Source organism: Amblyomma mixtum, chromosome 1 (assembly GCF_055824585.1).
Source record: "Amblyomma mixtum isolate Tamu chromosome 1, ASM5582458v1, whole genome shotgun sequence".
Lineage (NCBI taxonomy): Eukaryota > Metazoa > Arthropoda > Arachnida > Ixodida > Ixodidae > Amblyomma > Amblyomma mixtum.
The window spans coordinates 95992647-96010296 of NC_143012.1; the positions used below are offsets into that span (position 1 = coordinate 95992647).

The 17650-nt window shown below is 48.6% G+C and overlaps 1 protein-coding gene across 1 annotated transcript in view; it reads left to right on the forward strand.

Moving 5' to 3' along the window:
- The first annotated feature begins 1134 nt into the window (after positions 1–1134).
- LOC149367268 (uncharacterized) overlaps positions 1135–17650 on the forward strand; it is a 99816-nt gene continuing 83300 nt past the window's right edge. Inside the window, exons 1-3 of the mRNA XM_089573456.1 lie at positions 1135–1231; positions 1683–2027; positions 2736–2827. Coding sequence (XP_089429582.1) covers positions 1135–1231; positions 1683–2027; positions 2736–2827 — 534 coding nt within the window. The remainder of the gene's footprint in view (positions 1232–1682; positions 2028–2735; positions 2828–17650) is intronic.

Below are 17650 nucleotides of genomic sequence, written 5' to 3' on the forward strand. Positions count from 1 at the left end.
AATACGGCCTACCACGTAGAAGGCGGGTCCATCACCCGTCCCGAATGTGCAGCGGATTTACACTGGGCACGTGCAGTGAAGGCACACCGTGCAGCCGCTGCACACCAGCCCAGCGTCTCGCCACCGCCTGCCTCCAACGCATCCATGACCTCTCCTCCGCCGTATAACACCACCTCCAGTGTTGCCACTCTATGTCGCCATGCTACCCTTTCTCGCCTTCCAGCGGAGGACTTGAAAATCGTCTTCAGACGGGGAGGGTTGCTTTATCTCCGCACGACCACCAACGGAGCCCTGCTGGAAGTCCGCTGTGCCCTTTCAAGCATCGGCTACGTTACCTCGCAACCCGCCGACCGTGTACGGATCAATCCATACAATAACTAATTCACTGTCAGCGCCCCATCTGAGCCGCGCGCTCGTCTCTACCTCCGGGTCTCGGAACTCTGCTTGAGTCCCATTTCTTACCCCATGCGTGCCCACATAGCCGCACCCGACGACGCTCTCCGCGGCATCTTACACAACGCCGTGGACTCTCAAATTCATGAAGAATTAATCCAAGACCTCCAAGCGATGAACATCAACACCCCCTACGCTATCGCCGACGCGCGTCAGATTGGGTGCTCAGAATCTATACTCAACACCTTCGTCGGTACCATCATCCTCCCCAGTACTCTCGTCTGTAACAGTGGGATTTACCTATGCCACCCGTTCCTCCCTAAATCAGATGCCTGCACGAAATGCTGGCCTCCAGGCCACCGTGCGAAAGTCTGCACGAGGCACATGTCTGCGTTCTGCCACCGCTGCGGCCAGGCCCACTAGAAAGTCGAACCCCGTAGCTGCGTCCAAAGTTGCATCATGTGCAAGAGGGCCCACATCACGTGCTCGCGTTCGTGCAGGCACCGCTTCGGCCGGAACGGCCCGTGGTTACCTCCAGCCACCTCCAAGCCCCAACCTGCTCGGACGACGGATCCCACCGAGCCCGTCCTCACGACCTCACGGCCTTCCCGGCCCAGCTAACGCGCTGCCTCCCGTAGTACCTGATCTGCCAGCCGCCACCGCTCCGTCTCCTTCCCGCCTCTACCCAAATCCGAAGCGTCGACCAGCAAATCACCGGCAAGGTGCAATTCGCAGCCCACCATGCCGGACCTCAAAATCATGGTCCTCGAGGAAACTATCGCTGCCCAGCTACTCCAAATTCAGGAGCGCTCGCATCAGCTGCCGGCCGCGCTAGCGCGTTTGTCTTCCCCTGGTCCTGCTCCTCCTACTTTTGCACCAGCTGCCGCCTCTCTCCAACCGCCGCCTCTGCCGGCCCCAGCTGAGGAGGCGATCAACACGTAACATGTAACACGTAACACGATGAACACATAACTTGTGAATCGCGTCGCCAGTATCGACACGCGTGTGGCCGCCATTTAATCTTACCTCACCGCCTAAGACACCAGGGTTGCGACCCTAGAGGCCCGCAAGAGCGCGTCTGAGGCCACCCTCGCGCACCTCTCAGCACCTGCCCCACCAATCCGTGTGCTTTTTCTAACTCCCTCTGAGGACCTCACTATCCTTCATGGCTAGACACCCCACACATCTTAATCTCTGGCCGTAGTACTGTCGGGGGTTCCGCGGCAAACGGGGCACCCTACAGCTCCACCTCCAGAACATCCCTCCTGACACTCTCCCCTGTGTTCTAGCAGTCAACGAATCTCTAGCCCCTGTGAAGCTGCGCGACTATGCCTCCTTTGGTCATCCTTCCGAGGCCCAACGAAGCGTTACAACGCTGATGCACCGCAACCTCACTGCTGTGGTGCAACATCTGGACGTTTCGAAATGCGCCCATCTCCTCTTTGCAATTCGTGCCAGCCGTCGCACTGAGGCAAGCCTCTTCGTTCTCAATGTTTGCAGCCCTCCCAAAGCCCCTTCAACTCCTTTCCTCCTCGACCTCCTCAAAGCGCTCACCTGCGCTGGCCGCAACGAACTGCTCGATCTGGGAGACGTCAATGCACCCCATAACATCCGGGGCTACTCACAGAGCACCCGCAAGTGTCTCTCACTTTTGAGTTTCATTCAGAACGAATGCCTTTCTGTGCTTAATGACATCGCTTGCACCACCAGGATCGCATCCAGTGTCCAACGGGACACCAATCCAGACCTTGTCCTTGCCAGAAATACCACCGATCCCACATGGATTAATACAGGGGTCTCCCTTTGTAGCGATCACTACATCCCCTGCACCACATTCTCCCCTCTATTGCTCGTACCTCTCCTCGTCTTACCCAGATACTTGACAGGGACCGTTTCCGCTACCCTCATCTGTCTACTTCCTCTTCTGCTCCTATCACCGATCTCTCGGCCTGGACTGAGACCCTATTTTCGCACGTCCACACTGCCACGTCTACAATCCCTGCCGCGCCACACTCCACTACGGCATAGAGCCGTCTGCTGCGCCTTTGGGAGGCTTACCACGCTCTCCACCGCCTCAGGCAGGCCTAGAAACACGATCACCGCCTGCGCCTCGGTTTGGCCAAGCCTGCGTCTGTTACGGAGGAGCACTGGTCCTCACTTCTTCGGCAACAGTGGGGCCAGACCTGCGATCGTATGGCTGGCAACCTGGCCTTCAGCCACACGTGGTCACTTCTAAAGGTGCAGCTAGACGCCATGCACACCAGAGCCTCCCAGCGCAAGGATATCTCCCACCTCCGTAACTCCTCCCCATTCTCCAACACTCACTTCCTGGCTGCCCTCAGGAACCACTACCTCGGCACCGCCCCCTTCTGCTCTTCCCATATACTCCGGCTCCACCAACCCCGATCTTGATTCGGAAATCTCCCTGGATAAGGTTCGTTAGGCGCTACTGAAGCTCCACACCACCTCGGTCCCAGGAGCTGACAGCATCACTATCAAAGCAGTCTCTAGAAGCCCTTACTAACCTTATCAATAAACATTGGCTGACTGGCACTCTTCCCTCCTCGTGGACCCATGCACGTGTCTCTTTCATCTCCTAATCCGCACACGTATTGCCCTAGAACACTTCCACTCCAGCTTTCTTACCGCCTGCAGACGTATCTGGCAGACCACGACATGCATCCGCACTCCATGTTCGGCTTTCGACCCAATGATTCACCCAGGATGTCGAACTCCAACGTTTCGAGGATGTCCTACAACCCTCCCACCTCAAACGCACTCGAGCTGTCATGGCGCTGGACCTTACCAAACAGTGTACATCACGCTGCCATTTTGGACGCTATCTCCTTCCTCCATGTGGGACCCCACGTCTATGCTTACATCACTCGTTTTCTCGCGTGCGGCACAGCCGAAAACTGATCAGGCCCACTTTCTTCTCTTCTTTGCTCCCTCTGGCAAAAAAGGCTCCCCGCAAGGTTCTGTCTTTTCCCCGCTTCTTTACAGCATAACCCTGTTCCCGCGGGCGCTTGCTCTGCATACTATTCCAGCTCTATCTCATGCTTTCTACGCCGATGACATCCCCTCGGGGGGACCACCGGCAAACTTGGCGATATGGTGGCCACTCTCCAGGCGGGCGTGGATGCGGTGGTTGCTGATGCTCGGCCTATCGGGTTGAGCTTCTTCCCGCTTAGATCAGAACTAGTGCTCCTTCTTCCTCAAGGAGCGGCCCCCATGTCGCCTTCTCCTCTCACTGTCCCCCTGGACGGCATACCCATTCCTGTTGTCTCTACTCTGCGCATCCTAGGACTATTTCTTCAGTCCACCACCCGCACACCACCCTCATCACTCCACTCACGAACACTATACACCAGACAAGCCGCCACCAAGGCATGCGCGAACACGATCTCCGCCGCTTGGTCCAGGCCTTTGTTCTAAGCCGCTTGATCTATTTTCTTCCTTATCTCTTCCTTTCTCATACCGAGGAGGACAAAGACAACAGCCTCATTCGCAAGGCGTATAAATCTACCCTATCCCTTCCCACATCTACCTCGACGCCTCGGCTTTTGTCCATGGGTGTTCACAACTCAATTGAGAAGCTGACCGAGGCCCATCGTGCGGCGCAGCTCCTCGATCTCTCCCGCACCCGCACGGGTCGCGCACTTCTCTCTACCCTTAAGCTCTCCTCTCATATTTCCCTTCCTACCTCTCAGCCCATCCTGTCCCACGTCTCGTCCCTCCTAACCGTTCAGCCCCTCCCTAACAATATGCATCCTGATCACCACACCTCCCGCACAGCAGCGCGCGCCTCACCGCTCAGACGTGAGTATGAGCGGAAACCTGCATTGGCTTATGTGGATCCCACCTCGTACAGCCGCTTCCCAGCCCACACCCTCTCAGCCACTGAAAACGCTCTCGAAACCACTCTTACTGCCTCAGTCTACACTTCGATCTCTGAAGATGCTGAGGAGGCACTTATTGCCCATGCCACCACGCAGAACTCCGGGGAATACATTTTCAGTGACTCCAAGCCTGGTCTGCAACTACGTGGTTGGACAAGTGGCAACCCCGGCAATCGGCACCACCCAAATCATCTGGGTGCCCTCTCACGTGACCCATCCTCGCAACGCGGCTGCTATTTCTATTGCTCGCGATTCGACCGACAGTGCAAGCGAGCCCCCGCCGGGAGTGGATACACGCGACGCGCTTCTCACGTACCATGATATACATTTAAACGACCGCCCCTCTCGTCTCACTTGGCCCCATCCGCACAAAACCCTTTCCCAGCGCCACCAACGCTTGTGGCGCCACCTGACTGCCACACATTTCTCACCCCCGCACGTCTTGCCCTCCTCCACCCCGGAGCATTCTCGCCGGCATGCCGCTTATGTGGCCGCCCAAGAGCCGGCTAACCCTCATATCCTATTCTCCTGCCCAGCACACTTGCCCCCTGCCTCCTGGCACTTAAACAGTCCGCAGCAGTGCGAGGCTGCTTTGTCCAGCACCCATCCGACTCTCCCACTTCGGCTGGTGACCTGGGCCGAGGAGGTCGCGACAAGGCACGCTCTGGCCGCGACAACCGGCTGCCTGAAGGCCGTCGACAGTGCTGCTGCATAATTTTGTTTTTTTAGACGATTAACTGCCATCTGCCAGGTTGGCAAGGTGGGCGAGCTGCGTATGCATTTTAATTTTCTTTACATATGGCTTGCATGTTTAAGTAAAGTTAGAGGCTAGATTGCGACAATTGTTCGAACCGATGACTTCTGCTCCTTGATATGCATGCTTTAGGGCGTGGTTGCTGTGCCCACCCAGATGTCCAGATGTGGAGTTCGTGTGGAAATGTGCAACAAATGATCAGAAATTCCGTCGCCCCCTTGTAGGTCTCGAAAATGATGGTTGTTGGAGAGTAAGCCAGCATCAGGAAAACAGGAACTCCTTCTAATGCGTGATCCTGAATACAATTCGGCCATAGAGGCATTCCGATTCTGCTCAGACAACTTTGTCCTTGCGGCCAGGATCAGAGGAGGTGGACTAATCTATATTTCTATTGCAACTACTGATCACGCCTTCCTATCAAATTTTAGTTTATATTGCTGAATTCCAGCGTCTTGGAGGTTTTAAATGGCAATGCCTATCTTCCTATTATGCCTTTTTCTATTCCTTTCTGCTACGATCAGTAATCATGAGCGACACTTCTGCCTGTGCCTTTCGGATTAGTAGCCAAGAAAAGGTATCTTGCACATGCCATAAACCTAACAGAGGAGCAGGCCGCGGCATACGCGAGGCTAGTATTTCAATTCTCATTTACCACTCCAAGAATAATGCAGCAGCTGCCCAGAAAGTAAGCGAAGCCCGCCTGATTCACCCTTTAGCTTTTCCATAGCTTTATATGAAGGTAAATTACTGCTCGCCGAGCGGACTAAACTAATACTTCTGTACCACAGGGAGTGCACCTGGAGAGAGGTAGAGCCTTTTTTGGAGAATACTGGAAGCTGTAAGCCGCAGCGGGCTGAAAGCCACAATATTTCGAACAGAGATCAAAATATTCGTGAATAGTGGATATATTTTTTTTTCATGAGTTTATAAATTACAGAATAAGCTTCAGTTATTAACTATTTGTATTCTTGAAAGACCGCCTCATGTGCTGCCCATGTGCTGAATTGCTGCCATTGCTCTATCATGCTTAAAGAGCTGTAATCAAAAATAAGGCCCTCACCTGCAGTTCCCCTGCAGCCTAGTGCAACAAGAAACGTGCTGGCCACAGGAGCCTGTCGTCCTCTATTACCAGCTCATCACTGTTATTACCAGGAAAAAGGCATATTTTTATCCGGTAAAGCATTTCCCTGGAAGAGGGCAAATAAGGGCTGCTTGGTACATGTTTTACGAAGTGGAAAAAACAACGCAATGAAAGACGACACAAGAGATGGACAGCGCTGGTATTTTCTCTATCTCTTGTGTCGTCTTTCATTGGGTTGTGTTTTCCATTTCAGAAATCTTTACCCTGGATACGTGCATTTGTAAAACAAGTTGAAAACCTATCGTATAAATTTTGTTTCTGTAGAGATGACATCATGTTCAATCTGAAGCGTTGTCTTGCAATATGTATTCATTTTAAGAGCCAATGATACTAAAGGTATCCCAATGCCAGTTTATATATTTTGTTGTTTTTTCTATAAGTTGAGTTGAAACGTCGTTTGCCCTGATTGATGCGCACACCCGAAAATTTTTTTTCTCTGTCTTTTTCAGTATATTTAGATCTTGTGCCTGTTAGCAACGTATGCTATCAGTTGTTTATAACTTTTTCCCTTTGCTTACAGGGACCATTGTTCATTAAATGTTGCTTCTTCAACTCTGTTTATTGATGCCATATTCTTGAGATACAAATCTAGGTTTAACTTTCTCCACTGTACTCAGAATCATACTCCGGGGAATATAGTTTTCAATCAATAGTAATCGTCGATAGCATTTAGAGCAAATTGTGGACAACTCGGTTACTACGGTTACTACAGCAAAACAAGGAGAGAAAAGAACGCGGACAGTTCATTAACCTTGAGAGAAGTCCACCGCGCAGTATATATAGCGGCGGCACCTGTTGCCTGTCAAAAGGCTGCCGATGATTACCTTGCAGTGAGGCGCCGCTCAGTGCTGTGAATATGAGCGGTGCTGTTCCCGCGCCGTAGAGTTGACGGAATAATTTACACTTTTGGTGCACACACCCATTTTGTGCATTCGTCCTGCGAAGACCACCACTACATGACAGTGGAAGGAGCACTCACGAGATCATCGGGTACTTCTGGTTCCATGACATTACTTCGAATGCGAATAGTGTATGACACGACGCAAGAAATCATAGAGCAGGTAGAGAACTGCTCGCATTACTTCCTTTCACCGGAAAAATCAAAAACTGCATAACGTTTAGTTACTTGTTCTAAATGATTTGTTGATAGGGGAGAAATGGCATAGCAGCCGGGCCGAGGGCTGCAAGCACACTTCCATGCCTGGGACTTTCCGCTAATCTTAACCTCAGTGGAAGCCAAATATTCGGACTATATGTAGAAATTTGAATGACAATATGACTGATTCATTCATTGCGCCCAATGCGTCTGTCATGGAAGGGTAAATGATGATCTATTATCCAGACTATCTGTACCGTGGTCATGAGGCCCATTGAGAGGAAGCTGCGATAGGTCTTGTTTCTGCGCTGCATGATTACTTTGACACCGTTATTCTACTGAGTCCTTTGGCAGCTCGCCGAGGCTTCACATACCCAGCACTCTTCTGGAATGTGAAGGTGGGTAGGTTAGTGAAAAGTCATTAGTGCTGTACTACATGGATGAGCGGAGCCACTGGGGACTTAGGTAGCCATCCAGTTATGGGAGTGGTTTAGTAAGGTGCCTGCAGTGCAGTGCTTCTTGAGGGCAGCGGAGATGGCCACTTTACTTGGTTCATTGCGCTAGCACTACAAGATGAGACGTGAGAAAGCATTTTGTCTGTTACGGGCATGTGGCCCTCATAAAGATGTAACAACTTTTCACAGCGTATGTTTACTCAATACCTGAAAGACAAAATGCGTATTGAGTGCAAAGTTGCAAGAAATGTCATACAAAGGCACCAGAGGCTTGCGACCTGTTCCGTTACTGCAAGCAGAAATCTGATTTGGACAAATGAACTCTCTTGGAAGGCGAGCAACCTTCATTTCACACTTCAGTTTGGGGGCCTAGTGAGTGGTGCTTGACTTCCCCTGCCACTTTCATTGGAGAAGTGGAAGTGCTTTTAGGAATTACACAACAGAGAACTGTGCATTGCAATGTACACGGTGTCTGAGAAGGATATATATATATATATACCTAGCAATGTGTCACCATGTGCGGCGGCAGCTCAATTATTCCCCAGCGGCTGTTCGGTATGATCAACCTGAGCGGCAGCGCACTCCAAAGAACTCAAATAGCACCTGCTGCCCTAACATTGAAGACGCGTATTGCTTGATCTTTGCACCACTCCTCCCGGAGTGCAATGGGGACTCAGTGATTTATGAATCCACTTGAAAGGGCCAACTGCAGGTGACAATAGCAGCGGCGACAGTAAAGCATCTGAGTGGCACCTCATACTTGAGCAGGCCGAATTTTCACGCAGCTGAGGTCCCATCCCATCCTCGCACTCACCTGCTGCCAACACCTACCAGCCGCATCATCTTAGGAACCGACGACACGTGCAAGGTTTTCTGACTCCGCACGCCCAACCTTCCGGAAACAGTCCTGCTGGCCTTCCGGGAGCCCCTGCCTAGAAATTCAAGCCGCCATCAACAGATCAGCACAACAGGAGCGGCGATAGCGAAGTGCTCAGCATATAAGTTGCCCCACGATCTTGTGCAGGTTAGTCCTGTCACTACTGCGGTTTCTTTCTTTCTCTTTTTTTTATTTCTCGGCCGTCGCTGTTGCTGTTCATTTCTATTGACCATGGCCTCCTGTGCCTAACGAAACAGATCAAGCTTGCTCTTGCCACTTCAGTGCTGTCTTTACCTTTTGCTCTACTTATCGCACGCAATATGTCAGTCAAAGAGGCCGACCTTCATAACTTCAAAGAGGAAATAAGGCAAGAGCTGAAAGTGTTTTGCGAGTCAAAAGAGAGAGATTTGTGCTATGAGATACGGGATTTTAAAACTGAACAAGGGAATCTTGTACAAAGCCTGAATTTGCAGACGAAATCATCGAGGAACTAAAGCAAGAACTGGAGGCAGAAATGTTGAACAGGGCAGATCTGGGTACACAAAATGAAGCGTTTCGCGAAATATGCTTCGCAGCAGAAAGTAAAATTTACGATCTTGAAGACTGGATGGTCTCTTCGGAACAGTATTCCCGGAAGGCAAGTATCGAATTTTAGCATGTTATTAAAAAAGAAAATGAAAGCTTTGCAGATTTGCTTTGTAACATCGATTGTGGTGTGAAAGAAGCAATAACGGGAAGCGACATAGATGTCCGCCATCCAGTGCACACCCGAAAGACTGATAAGACAAAAAGCATTGTCGTGCAGTTTAAGACACGCACGAAACGAGATGCAGTTTACCGGAAAGGAAAGAAGGCGCGCTTGACAAATGATGACCACGGCCTTGATGACACAGCACCTGTTTACGCAAATGTGCACCTCTGTCCAGCACTCAGGAAATTGCTTGCGAAGGGTGTCAAAAAGAAACACGAGCATAAATGGAAATCCGTATGGGCACACAACGGCAAAATCTATGCAAAGCAAGCAGACGGCAGCTCATCCGTGCTGATACCACGTGAAAGTAGTCTAGAAGATATATTCTCTCAACCGGACTAAGGCCCGCTGTGCTGATAAAAATGCATAATTGACAATCTTGTCATGGATTCTGCAATGAATTAAGAAGAATTCATTTTTCCCCAAAAAGTTGAAACTTCAGAAACATCTTTTGAATCAGTTCTGGATATCAATGCACGGTCTATGACTGTAAAAGAGGACATTCTTACTTCATTTCCCAGTTATTTTTGTTTGAAATTTAGCATGGTGATGCTATCAAAAAGATGGTAGTATGATGGCTGCATAATGTTAGAATTAAAACATTATAATAATTTCCTTCTAAATTGTACAGGCATACGGGGCGGTGGTGTCGCGATTTATGCTACAGTGAGTAAGAGCTATGAATTTCTACCTGAATTCAGTAAAGTAAGGTCCGACTATGAGATAATAACCTTACAGAGCAAAAACGAAACCATCTCAGTTGTATATCGTCCACGAGGAGGTAACATGAATTCTTTCATGCAATCTTTTATGCTCTTGCTGGAACACGTGTTCAGCAACAACTCCCGCCTTGTCTGGAGTGGTGATTTTAACATTACTGTGCTTGATGATACTAAAGCTACTCGGGACTTTAGCAGTGTGTTGCATTCTTCTGGTTTCCTGAACTTATTAACAACATCCACACGAATCACTGTCAGTACTAAATCGTTGCTCGACTTCATTTTAAAAATTTATAATATTGTAGTTTACAGCTGTGTTACTGTTACTGACATAAGTGACCATTACCCTGTATTTATGACCTATCAGACTAATTCCAACATATCAAGGGAACGCAAGGAGTCACTAATAGTTCAGTCCACCATCGAGGAGAGTCGGGAATCGTGAAATGAAAACGAAATATACAGCACATTCATGGGTCTAAATAACAGTCAGTAATTAGATGGATGCTGGGAATATTCAAATTACAGTAAGACATGCAGTTGGGCTTGTCATTTCATGGTTAGAGGAAAATAGAACTGCGCGAAGGCGACTGGTCAAAAGAACTCACGAGTACACACACATAAAGCGCAGACTTCTAACTGGTTTTATTTAGCGAAAGCAGGGTGCTTATAAAGGCTATCAAAGGCAAACAAGGAGACAAGAAGAAGCAAAAGCAACATGCGCACGGCAATGACAGTGTCAACAAGGCCACGTGTGGTTACGACCCATGCAAAGCTCGGAGGTGCCCGTCTATGAAATTGATCTCTTGCCTTGAAAGGGATATAGAAGGCGCGCTAACGTCCTCATCGCCCCTTTTGGAGATGAAATAAACCTCGATAACTTCTCTTCCGGTTTTTATTTTGGCCTTAGAAAGGACCTTGGTTTTTTCCAGGTAAGGAAAAAACTTGTCCTTAACGTTAACTACTTAGGGAATGTGGTCTCTATCACACCTTAGAACAGACTACAACTTACAATTCTTGGCTCATAATCTTCTCGTTTTTCTCAACAAATATAACAACACTGTTGGTTTTACTCCTAAGGAATTGAGAACCTACTTCGTGCAAATATAATGTATGCATACTTGTCTTCGTACTTTAAATAATATACCCACATTTACAAACTTTCCGCCCTGTTGAGCGTTTTCCATTGATTTTATTATTCATCAACTTTTTTCTTTCTTTTCATATCTTGCTACAGTGACGTATGCATTGTATAACCCTGTTGGATGCCATGCTTATGAAATTGTGGAATTTGCTTTTCGCACCAGCTGTGTTGGGTAGTGATTTACACGGCCTTTGTCAAGCTGTTTGCAGAGCTTTTAGCCCAGGCGACCATCCAGTTGCTGGAAAATAAGCTTCATTTGATTTCATTTGATATAAGGACATCAACCCCTTATCGCTATCCGTACAACTGCCATCCGTGAACAATGGATCTGAACATCGGAACTAAAGTAAGAACCGAAGTGCTGGCGCACTCTAGTCGAATATAGCCTTGAGTAAAACACGTTTTTGGGCAAGTTGGTAACATTCTTGATTCATATTGCAGCGAAGAAGCACAAACACACAGAGTAGGAACACGCAAAAAACACGGACGAACGCTGCACTCAAAACTGGTTTACTGCGAAAACATTTCGAGCTTAAAGAGGCTCACGCATCTGCGCACCAAAGAAAGAAAACCATAACAACCATGTGCCAAAGAACGTCAGAAACATTCTATCATCTTGCCGCAAAAAAGGTTGAATTCTGAAGCCTACAAAAAACGGAAGCATCACTAATGCAACAATCTGCTCTTTCCTTTATGTGAAAGGCCTCCAGGAGTTCACGTGCCGTTTTATAGTTGCTGCTGCCTAGGAGTCGAACACTATCGAAACGTGGCGAACATGTCACGCATGACTGGCAGTGCTTAACCAAGTGCACATTCTCATTCTTCTTTAAATTCGTTTGGTGCTCCGCTAACCCGTCTTTAATACATCTCCCCGTTTGACCGATGTACACTTTTCCTCATGAAAGTGGCAGCTCGTATACCACCTCACGAGCGCATTGCACATAAGGCGGAGTGTGGCGTTTACCACATCCGCTTCTCCTTGTTTCGCTTCGGCAAATACGAGGGCAGAGCTTTGAAAGCTTCACCGGAGCTGAAAAAGCGAGCGGCACCCCCTACCTCTTCGCAACCTTCTTCATGTCATGCGACACCTTGTGTAGGTAGGGGTCAACTTCAGGTTGCAGATTCCTGTTCCTCTCTTTTGTCTTGGAGTTCGCTGTGCGTGCCTTCACTTTTTTCAGGCAAGCTTCGGCAACAGAAGGCACGGCCGACAAAAGGTAGCCCGCTGACAAAATTTTAGGCAATATCTTCTCAAAGCTAGACTGCATCTCATGGGCGCACGATTTCTCAAGCGCCGAATACCGCAAGGCAGGAGTTGCTTCTGAACAGGAGGGGCGCACATCCAACAAGTATGATCCCTGCCCAACTTCACCCGAATATCTAAAAACTCAAGTTCGTCGTTATCCGGTGTCTCAGAAGTTAACGTTAGACCCATTCTATCCTTTCTAAAAGCATCTAAAATCTTGTTAGCAATAGCGCAGTAGTGTAAAGGGCTCAGCTTGTCCAAAAAAACTAAGAAATCAACAACATAACGGTACACTGTGAGGACCTCGTACGGGTTAAACACAGTGCTTAAAACTGGTCAATGCTGGCTAAAAAAATGTCGCTTAAAATGGGTGCAACGCAAGATCCAATGCAAATGCCTTTCGTCTTTAAATAGAGATGTGTTCAAAAGCGATAAATGTACCTTTAAGGTAAAATTCTAAAAGGTAAAAAATTGTCAACAGACATGCCAGCCGAATTTTGGAATGAGACAACCCCACTGTTGTCAATACATTGTCTCAAAGAAGCGAACAACTCTTGGTGCCGTATAGAATAAAACAGATCCTCTACATCGACAAAGATTGCAAGGCTGATGTTTCAGTCGGTCTTGAGAAAATAAACTACGTCTCCAGAATTTTTGATAAGGACCGGATCGTGAACATTAAGTTATTTGAAAGATTTATGCAGAAACTGTCTAACACGTAACTACCAAGAGCCTTTTCACTTATAATAGTGAAAAAAGGGACCCCGCGTTTCTGCGGCTTAGCACTAAAGAGAACATTCAAAGCGTTACCTTTAGACTTAGTGACTTGCGTAAACAAAGCATCATTCCCAACATCCTTGCAGAGGTCGGCTATCCTTTGTTTTGCAATAGTAGGACGGCGCGTTATAATGGTGAAATTCTTGTCAACCGTTTGGATGGCTTTTTCATGGAACAGGCCTTTCGGCAACACCACAAATCCTCCTTCTTTTCAGCTTGTAAAATCGATATAAATAAAATTGGTAAATTGGTTTTTGAGTAAAGGAAATGGCGCTTTATCTGTCTGACATATCTCGGCGGACACCTGAACCGCGCAGTAAGGGTAAGGAGGAAGGTGGGATTGAAAGTAGAAAGAGAAAGGGGCCGTAGTTGAGGTCTCCGCAATATTTTCGACAACTGGGGATATTATAGTCAACAATGAGCATCACCACCCTCTGCCAAAAAGTTGTTAGGCTCCTATCCCTTGACACACCAGCTGTTTTTTGGAGGCAGTCAACACCTTCAAGCAACAACCTGTCCTGTTGCACCATAGGTGGTGGTGGTGAAAACTTTTATATTGTAAAAAAGAGTTTGGGAGCCACAGAGTGGCCCCGCTACATGGTCGGCGTCCCTAGTCCGGGACACCGCACGACGAGGCCCCGTCTCTCGCCCGTTTCACCAGAGCCCTTTGGGACTCAAGCGAGGAGCAGTTGAGGAGGGCAGTCTCCCATGCCTCTCTGGAAGGGGTAGGGGAAGGGGGGAGGTGGGGATTTTGAGTACATGCCCACACCATGTGGAAGATATCACAGGTCTCCCCACAGTGTGGGCATCGCCCATCCGTGTTAGGATCGTAATGTTTTATTATTGCAGGACAGAGTAGAGTACCTGTCTGCAGGCGCCTTAAAGTTCGCTCCTCCGTCTTACTCAGCCCTTTTGCAGGGGCCGGGAAAAGGCGGTGGTTGTCGCTATAATGTGTTAATATTTCCCTGAATCGCAGCAGCGGCTGGTTAGTCTCCGAGCCAGAAGAGCTGGGATGAGGAGCCCGGTGAGTAAGCGCTCGGGCAGCCGCGTCAGCGGCCTCATTACCTCGTAAGCCCTGGTGGCCAGGAGCCCAAATGATTCGTTTGGGTGTTGGATCAGTGGCAGTCCGTCGTAGAATACAAGCAGCTAAGGGGGAGATCTCCCCTGCCAAGTAATGTTCACATGCTTTTCGGGAGTCCGTGATGATTATTCTCGAATTGGCGTGGGCGGCAGCAAGCGCTATCGCTACTTCCTCGGCCCGCATTGAATTCGGGGCTCGAAAGGAGAGTCCATCAACGTGCATTTCCTGGTGAACGACAGCGGCCGAGTAAAATCCCGTGGGCGATGGCCCTGCTACGTCTACATAATATACACCGGGTCGGGAGCCGTGTTGTCTCTCAAGAGCCCGAGCCCGCGCTTGTCGTCTGTTTTCATGCATGTCGGTGTCCATGTTACGGGGGAGCGGGGAGACCCAGAGCATATGGCGCCATAGTACTGGGATACGCTCCGCCTCCTCTGGAGTGCAGTCGTGTTGGATGTGTAAGCGGTTTAGCAGGCGGCGCCCAGGAGCCGTCTGCGTGAGCCGCGTGTATTGGTTCACGAGGTGGGCCTCCCGCAGCTCCTGGTAGGAGTTTAGCACCCCCAATGCCTTGAGTTTGGCATTAGAGGTAGCCACCGGGAGATCCAGGGCTCGCTTAGTTGCCTTGCGGATGATGGCGTCTATTCGCGCCTCGTCTTGCTTAGTAGTGCGGAGATATGGCACGGCGTAGAGGATCCGGCTAGTCACGAAGGCATAGACGAGCCGAAGCGCGTCCCTGCCCCGCAGACCACCCCGCTTGTTGGAAACGCGGCGGATCATGCGCCCTACCTGTTCGCCTACTCTCTTGAGTTTCGCAATAGTGGAGTCCGGTCTGAGTCTCTGGTGAATGAAAAGGCGCTTTCCTGGGTATGCGACGGTTTAGGGCAGCCAGGTCTTGAATACGAACAGTGGGAGGTAGTCCGTACTTAGGCCGGTTGCTGAGTAGGCTGTGTATATTCTTCGGCTCGTCTACCCCGCCCAAAAACGTGGTGCTTGAGCTTGAGCTTGAACATGACTGTGAGGCAAGAGGGTTGAGGGCTTCATTACTTGTCCTGTACTTCTCCGGTTCCCTGAGGGCCAGCCCAAGGCAGTACTTCCACCACTGCTTTGTCAGCTGTCCGGTGAGGCGTTTGTAATGGCCTAGTTTGCATGCCGCGAGCCACTTGACATTCAGAGCATAACAACTTGCGGATAACCAGTCTTCGTAAATTCGCACCTGACGCCAAAGCTCAAAACGTAAAACTTTGCAGATGCGTTTAACATGCTCCCTAGAGGGTCTAACAAGGCCGAAGAGGGCACTCACATCTACCGGAATCCTGCCTTTTATGAGGCATACGGCTTTCCGCATGCTGTACGTGAAAAAGGCCCTTGGCAGTTACATGTTAGCCAGTTTCTGCATAAATCTTTGAAACAGGTTTATGTTCACGATCCGTTCCTTGTCAAATATTATATAGACGTAGTTAATTTTCTCAACAGCGACCGAAACATCGGCTTTGCATTCTCTGTCAAAGTAGAAGATATTTTTTATTCTATACCTTACCAAGAGTTGTTCGCTTCTTTAAGACATTGTATTGAGAAGAGTGGTGTTGTGCCTTTCCAAAATTCGGCTGGCATGTCTGTAGACAATTTTTTGATACTTTTAGAAATTTACCTTAAAGGTACTTATATCACTTTTAACAATCATCTCTATTTACAGACGAAAGAGATTTGCATTGGATCTTGCGTTGCACCCATTTTAAGCGACATTTTTTGAGACAGCATTGACCAGGTTTTAAGCACTGTTTTTCACTCTTAGGAGGTCATCTAAAGTGTACCGATATGTTGATTATTTTTAATTTTTTGGCAAGTAGAGCCACTTACACTACTGTGCTATAGTTAACAAGGTTCTTGGATGCTTTTAGAAGGAATGGAATGTGTCTAAAATTAACTCTTTAGACACCGGATAACAACGAAGTTAAGTTTTTAGATATTTGGGTGAAGTTGGGCAGAGATCATGCTTGTTAGATGCGCTCCCCTCGTGTTCGGAAGCAACTCCTGCCTTACGACTCTACTCATTCGTAGGTGATAAAAAGAGGCATAATTAGTTTTTGTCTGGATTCGGCCCTTGAGAAATGCAGTCTAGGTTTTAGGACAAATTGGCTAGAATTTTGTCGGCGGGCTACCCCTTGTCGGTCGTGACTTGTGTTGCAGAAGCTTGCCTGAAAAAGTGAAGGCACGCACAGCGAACTTCAAGACAAAAGAGAGGAACAGGAACCTGCTACCGGAAGTTGCCGTCTACCTACACAAGGTGCTGCATAACATGAAGAAGGTTGAGAACAGGTATGGGGTGTTTTTCCGGCTCCGGTGAAGCTTTCAAAGCTGTGCCCTCGTATTTCCGGAAGCGAAACAGGGAGAAGTGGGTGTGGTAAAAAGAACACTACGCCCTATGTGATATGCGCATCTTAGGTGGTATACGAGCTGCCACTTTCATGGTGAAAAGTGCACATCGGGGAAAGGAGCGGCTAGGGCACCACCAAAGAAATTTAAAGAACAATGATAATATGCACTTGGTAAATCACTGCCAGCCAAGCGTGACATGTTCGCCATGTTTCGATAGTGTTTGAATCCTATGCAGCAGCAAGAATCAAATGGAACGTGAACTCCTGGAGGCCTTTCACAAAAAGAAAAGAGCAGAGTGTTGCATGAGTGATGCTTCGATTTTTTTACGCTTTGGAATTCGACATTTTTGCGGCAATATGATAAGATGTTTCGATGTTCCTTGGCACGTGGTTGTTATGTTTTTCTTTCTGTAGTGCGCAGATCCGCGAGCCTTTTGAAGCTAGAAATCTTTTCCCAGTAAACCAGTTTTGAGTGCAGCGTTCGTCAGTGTTTTTTGCGTGTTCCTCCTTTGTGTGGTTGTGCTTCTTCACTGCAATATGAATCAAGCATATAGCCTAAAAAAACAAATCAACCATCAGTTTCAGTGGACTGTTTTATCAAAACCAGGCAGGCATTTCATTACCCTGCTGCTTTTTTGTAGCGCGGATGCTTCAAACTCCGTGTAGGAGGACGGCTTAGGTGAAGGGTGCAGGGTCCACACTCCGATGACTCACAATGACGGCCTAAGGTTTCCACCAAATTGCGTTCGCGCAGTTGCCAGACTGCCAGAATAAGTAATTCCTTCTCCAAGCTGATCTTGCTGTATACAAAGGTAAACTTTTTTACCCAAAGCAACACACTATTGGAATAAAGGGCCTTCAAACGCATTTTGCATAACCTCCAATGATGTTTTCGCTGCTATGTTACATTGGCCGTTGCAGTTTCGCGATGCTCGAAGCATTGTT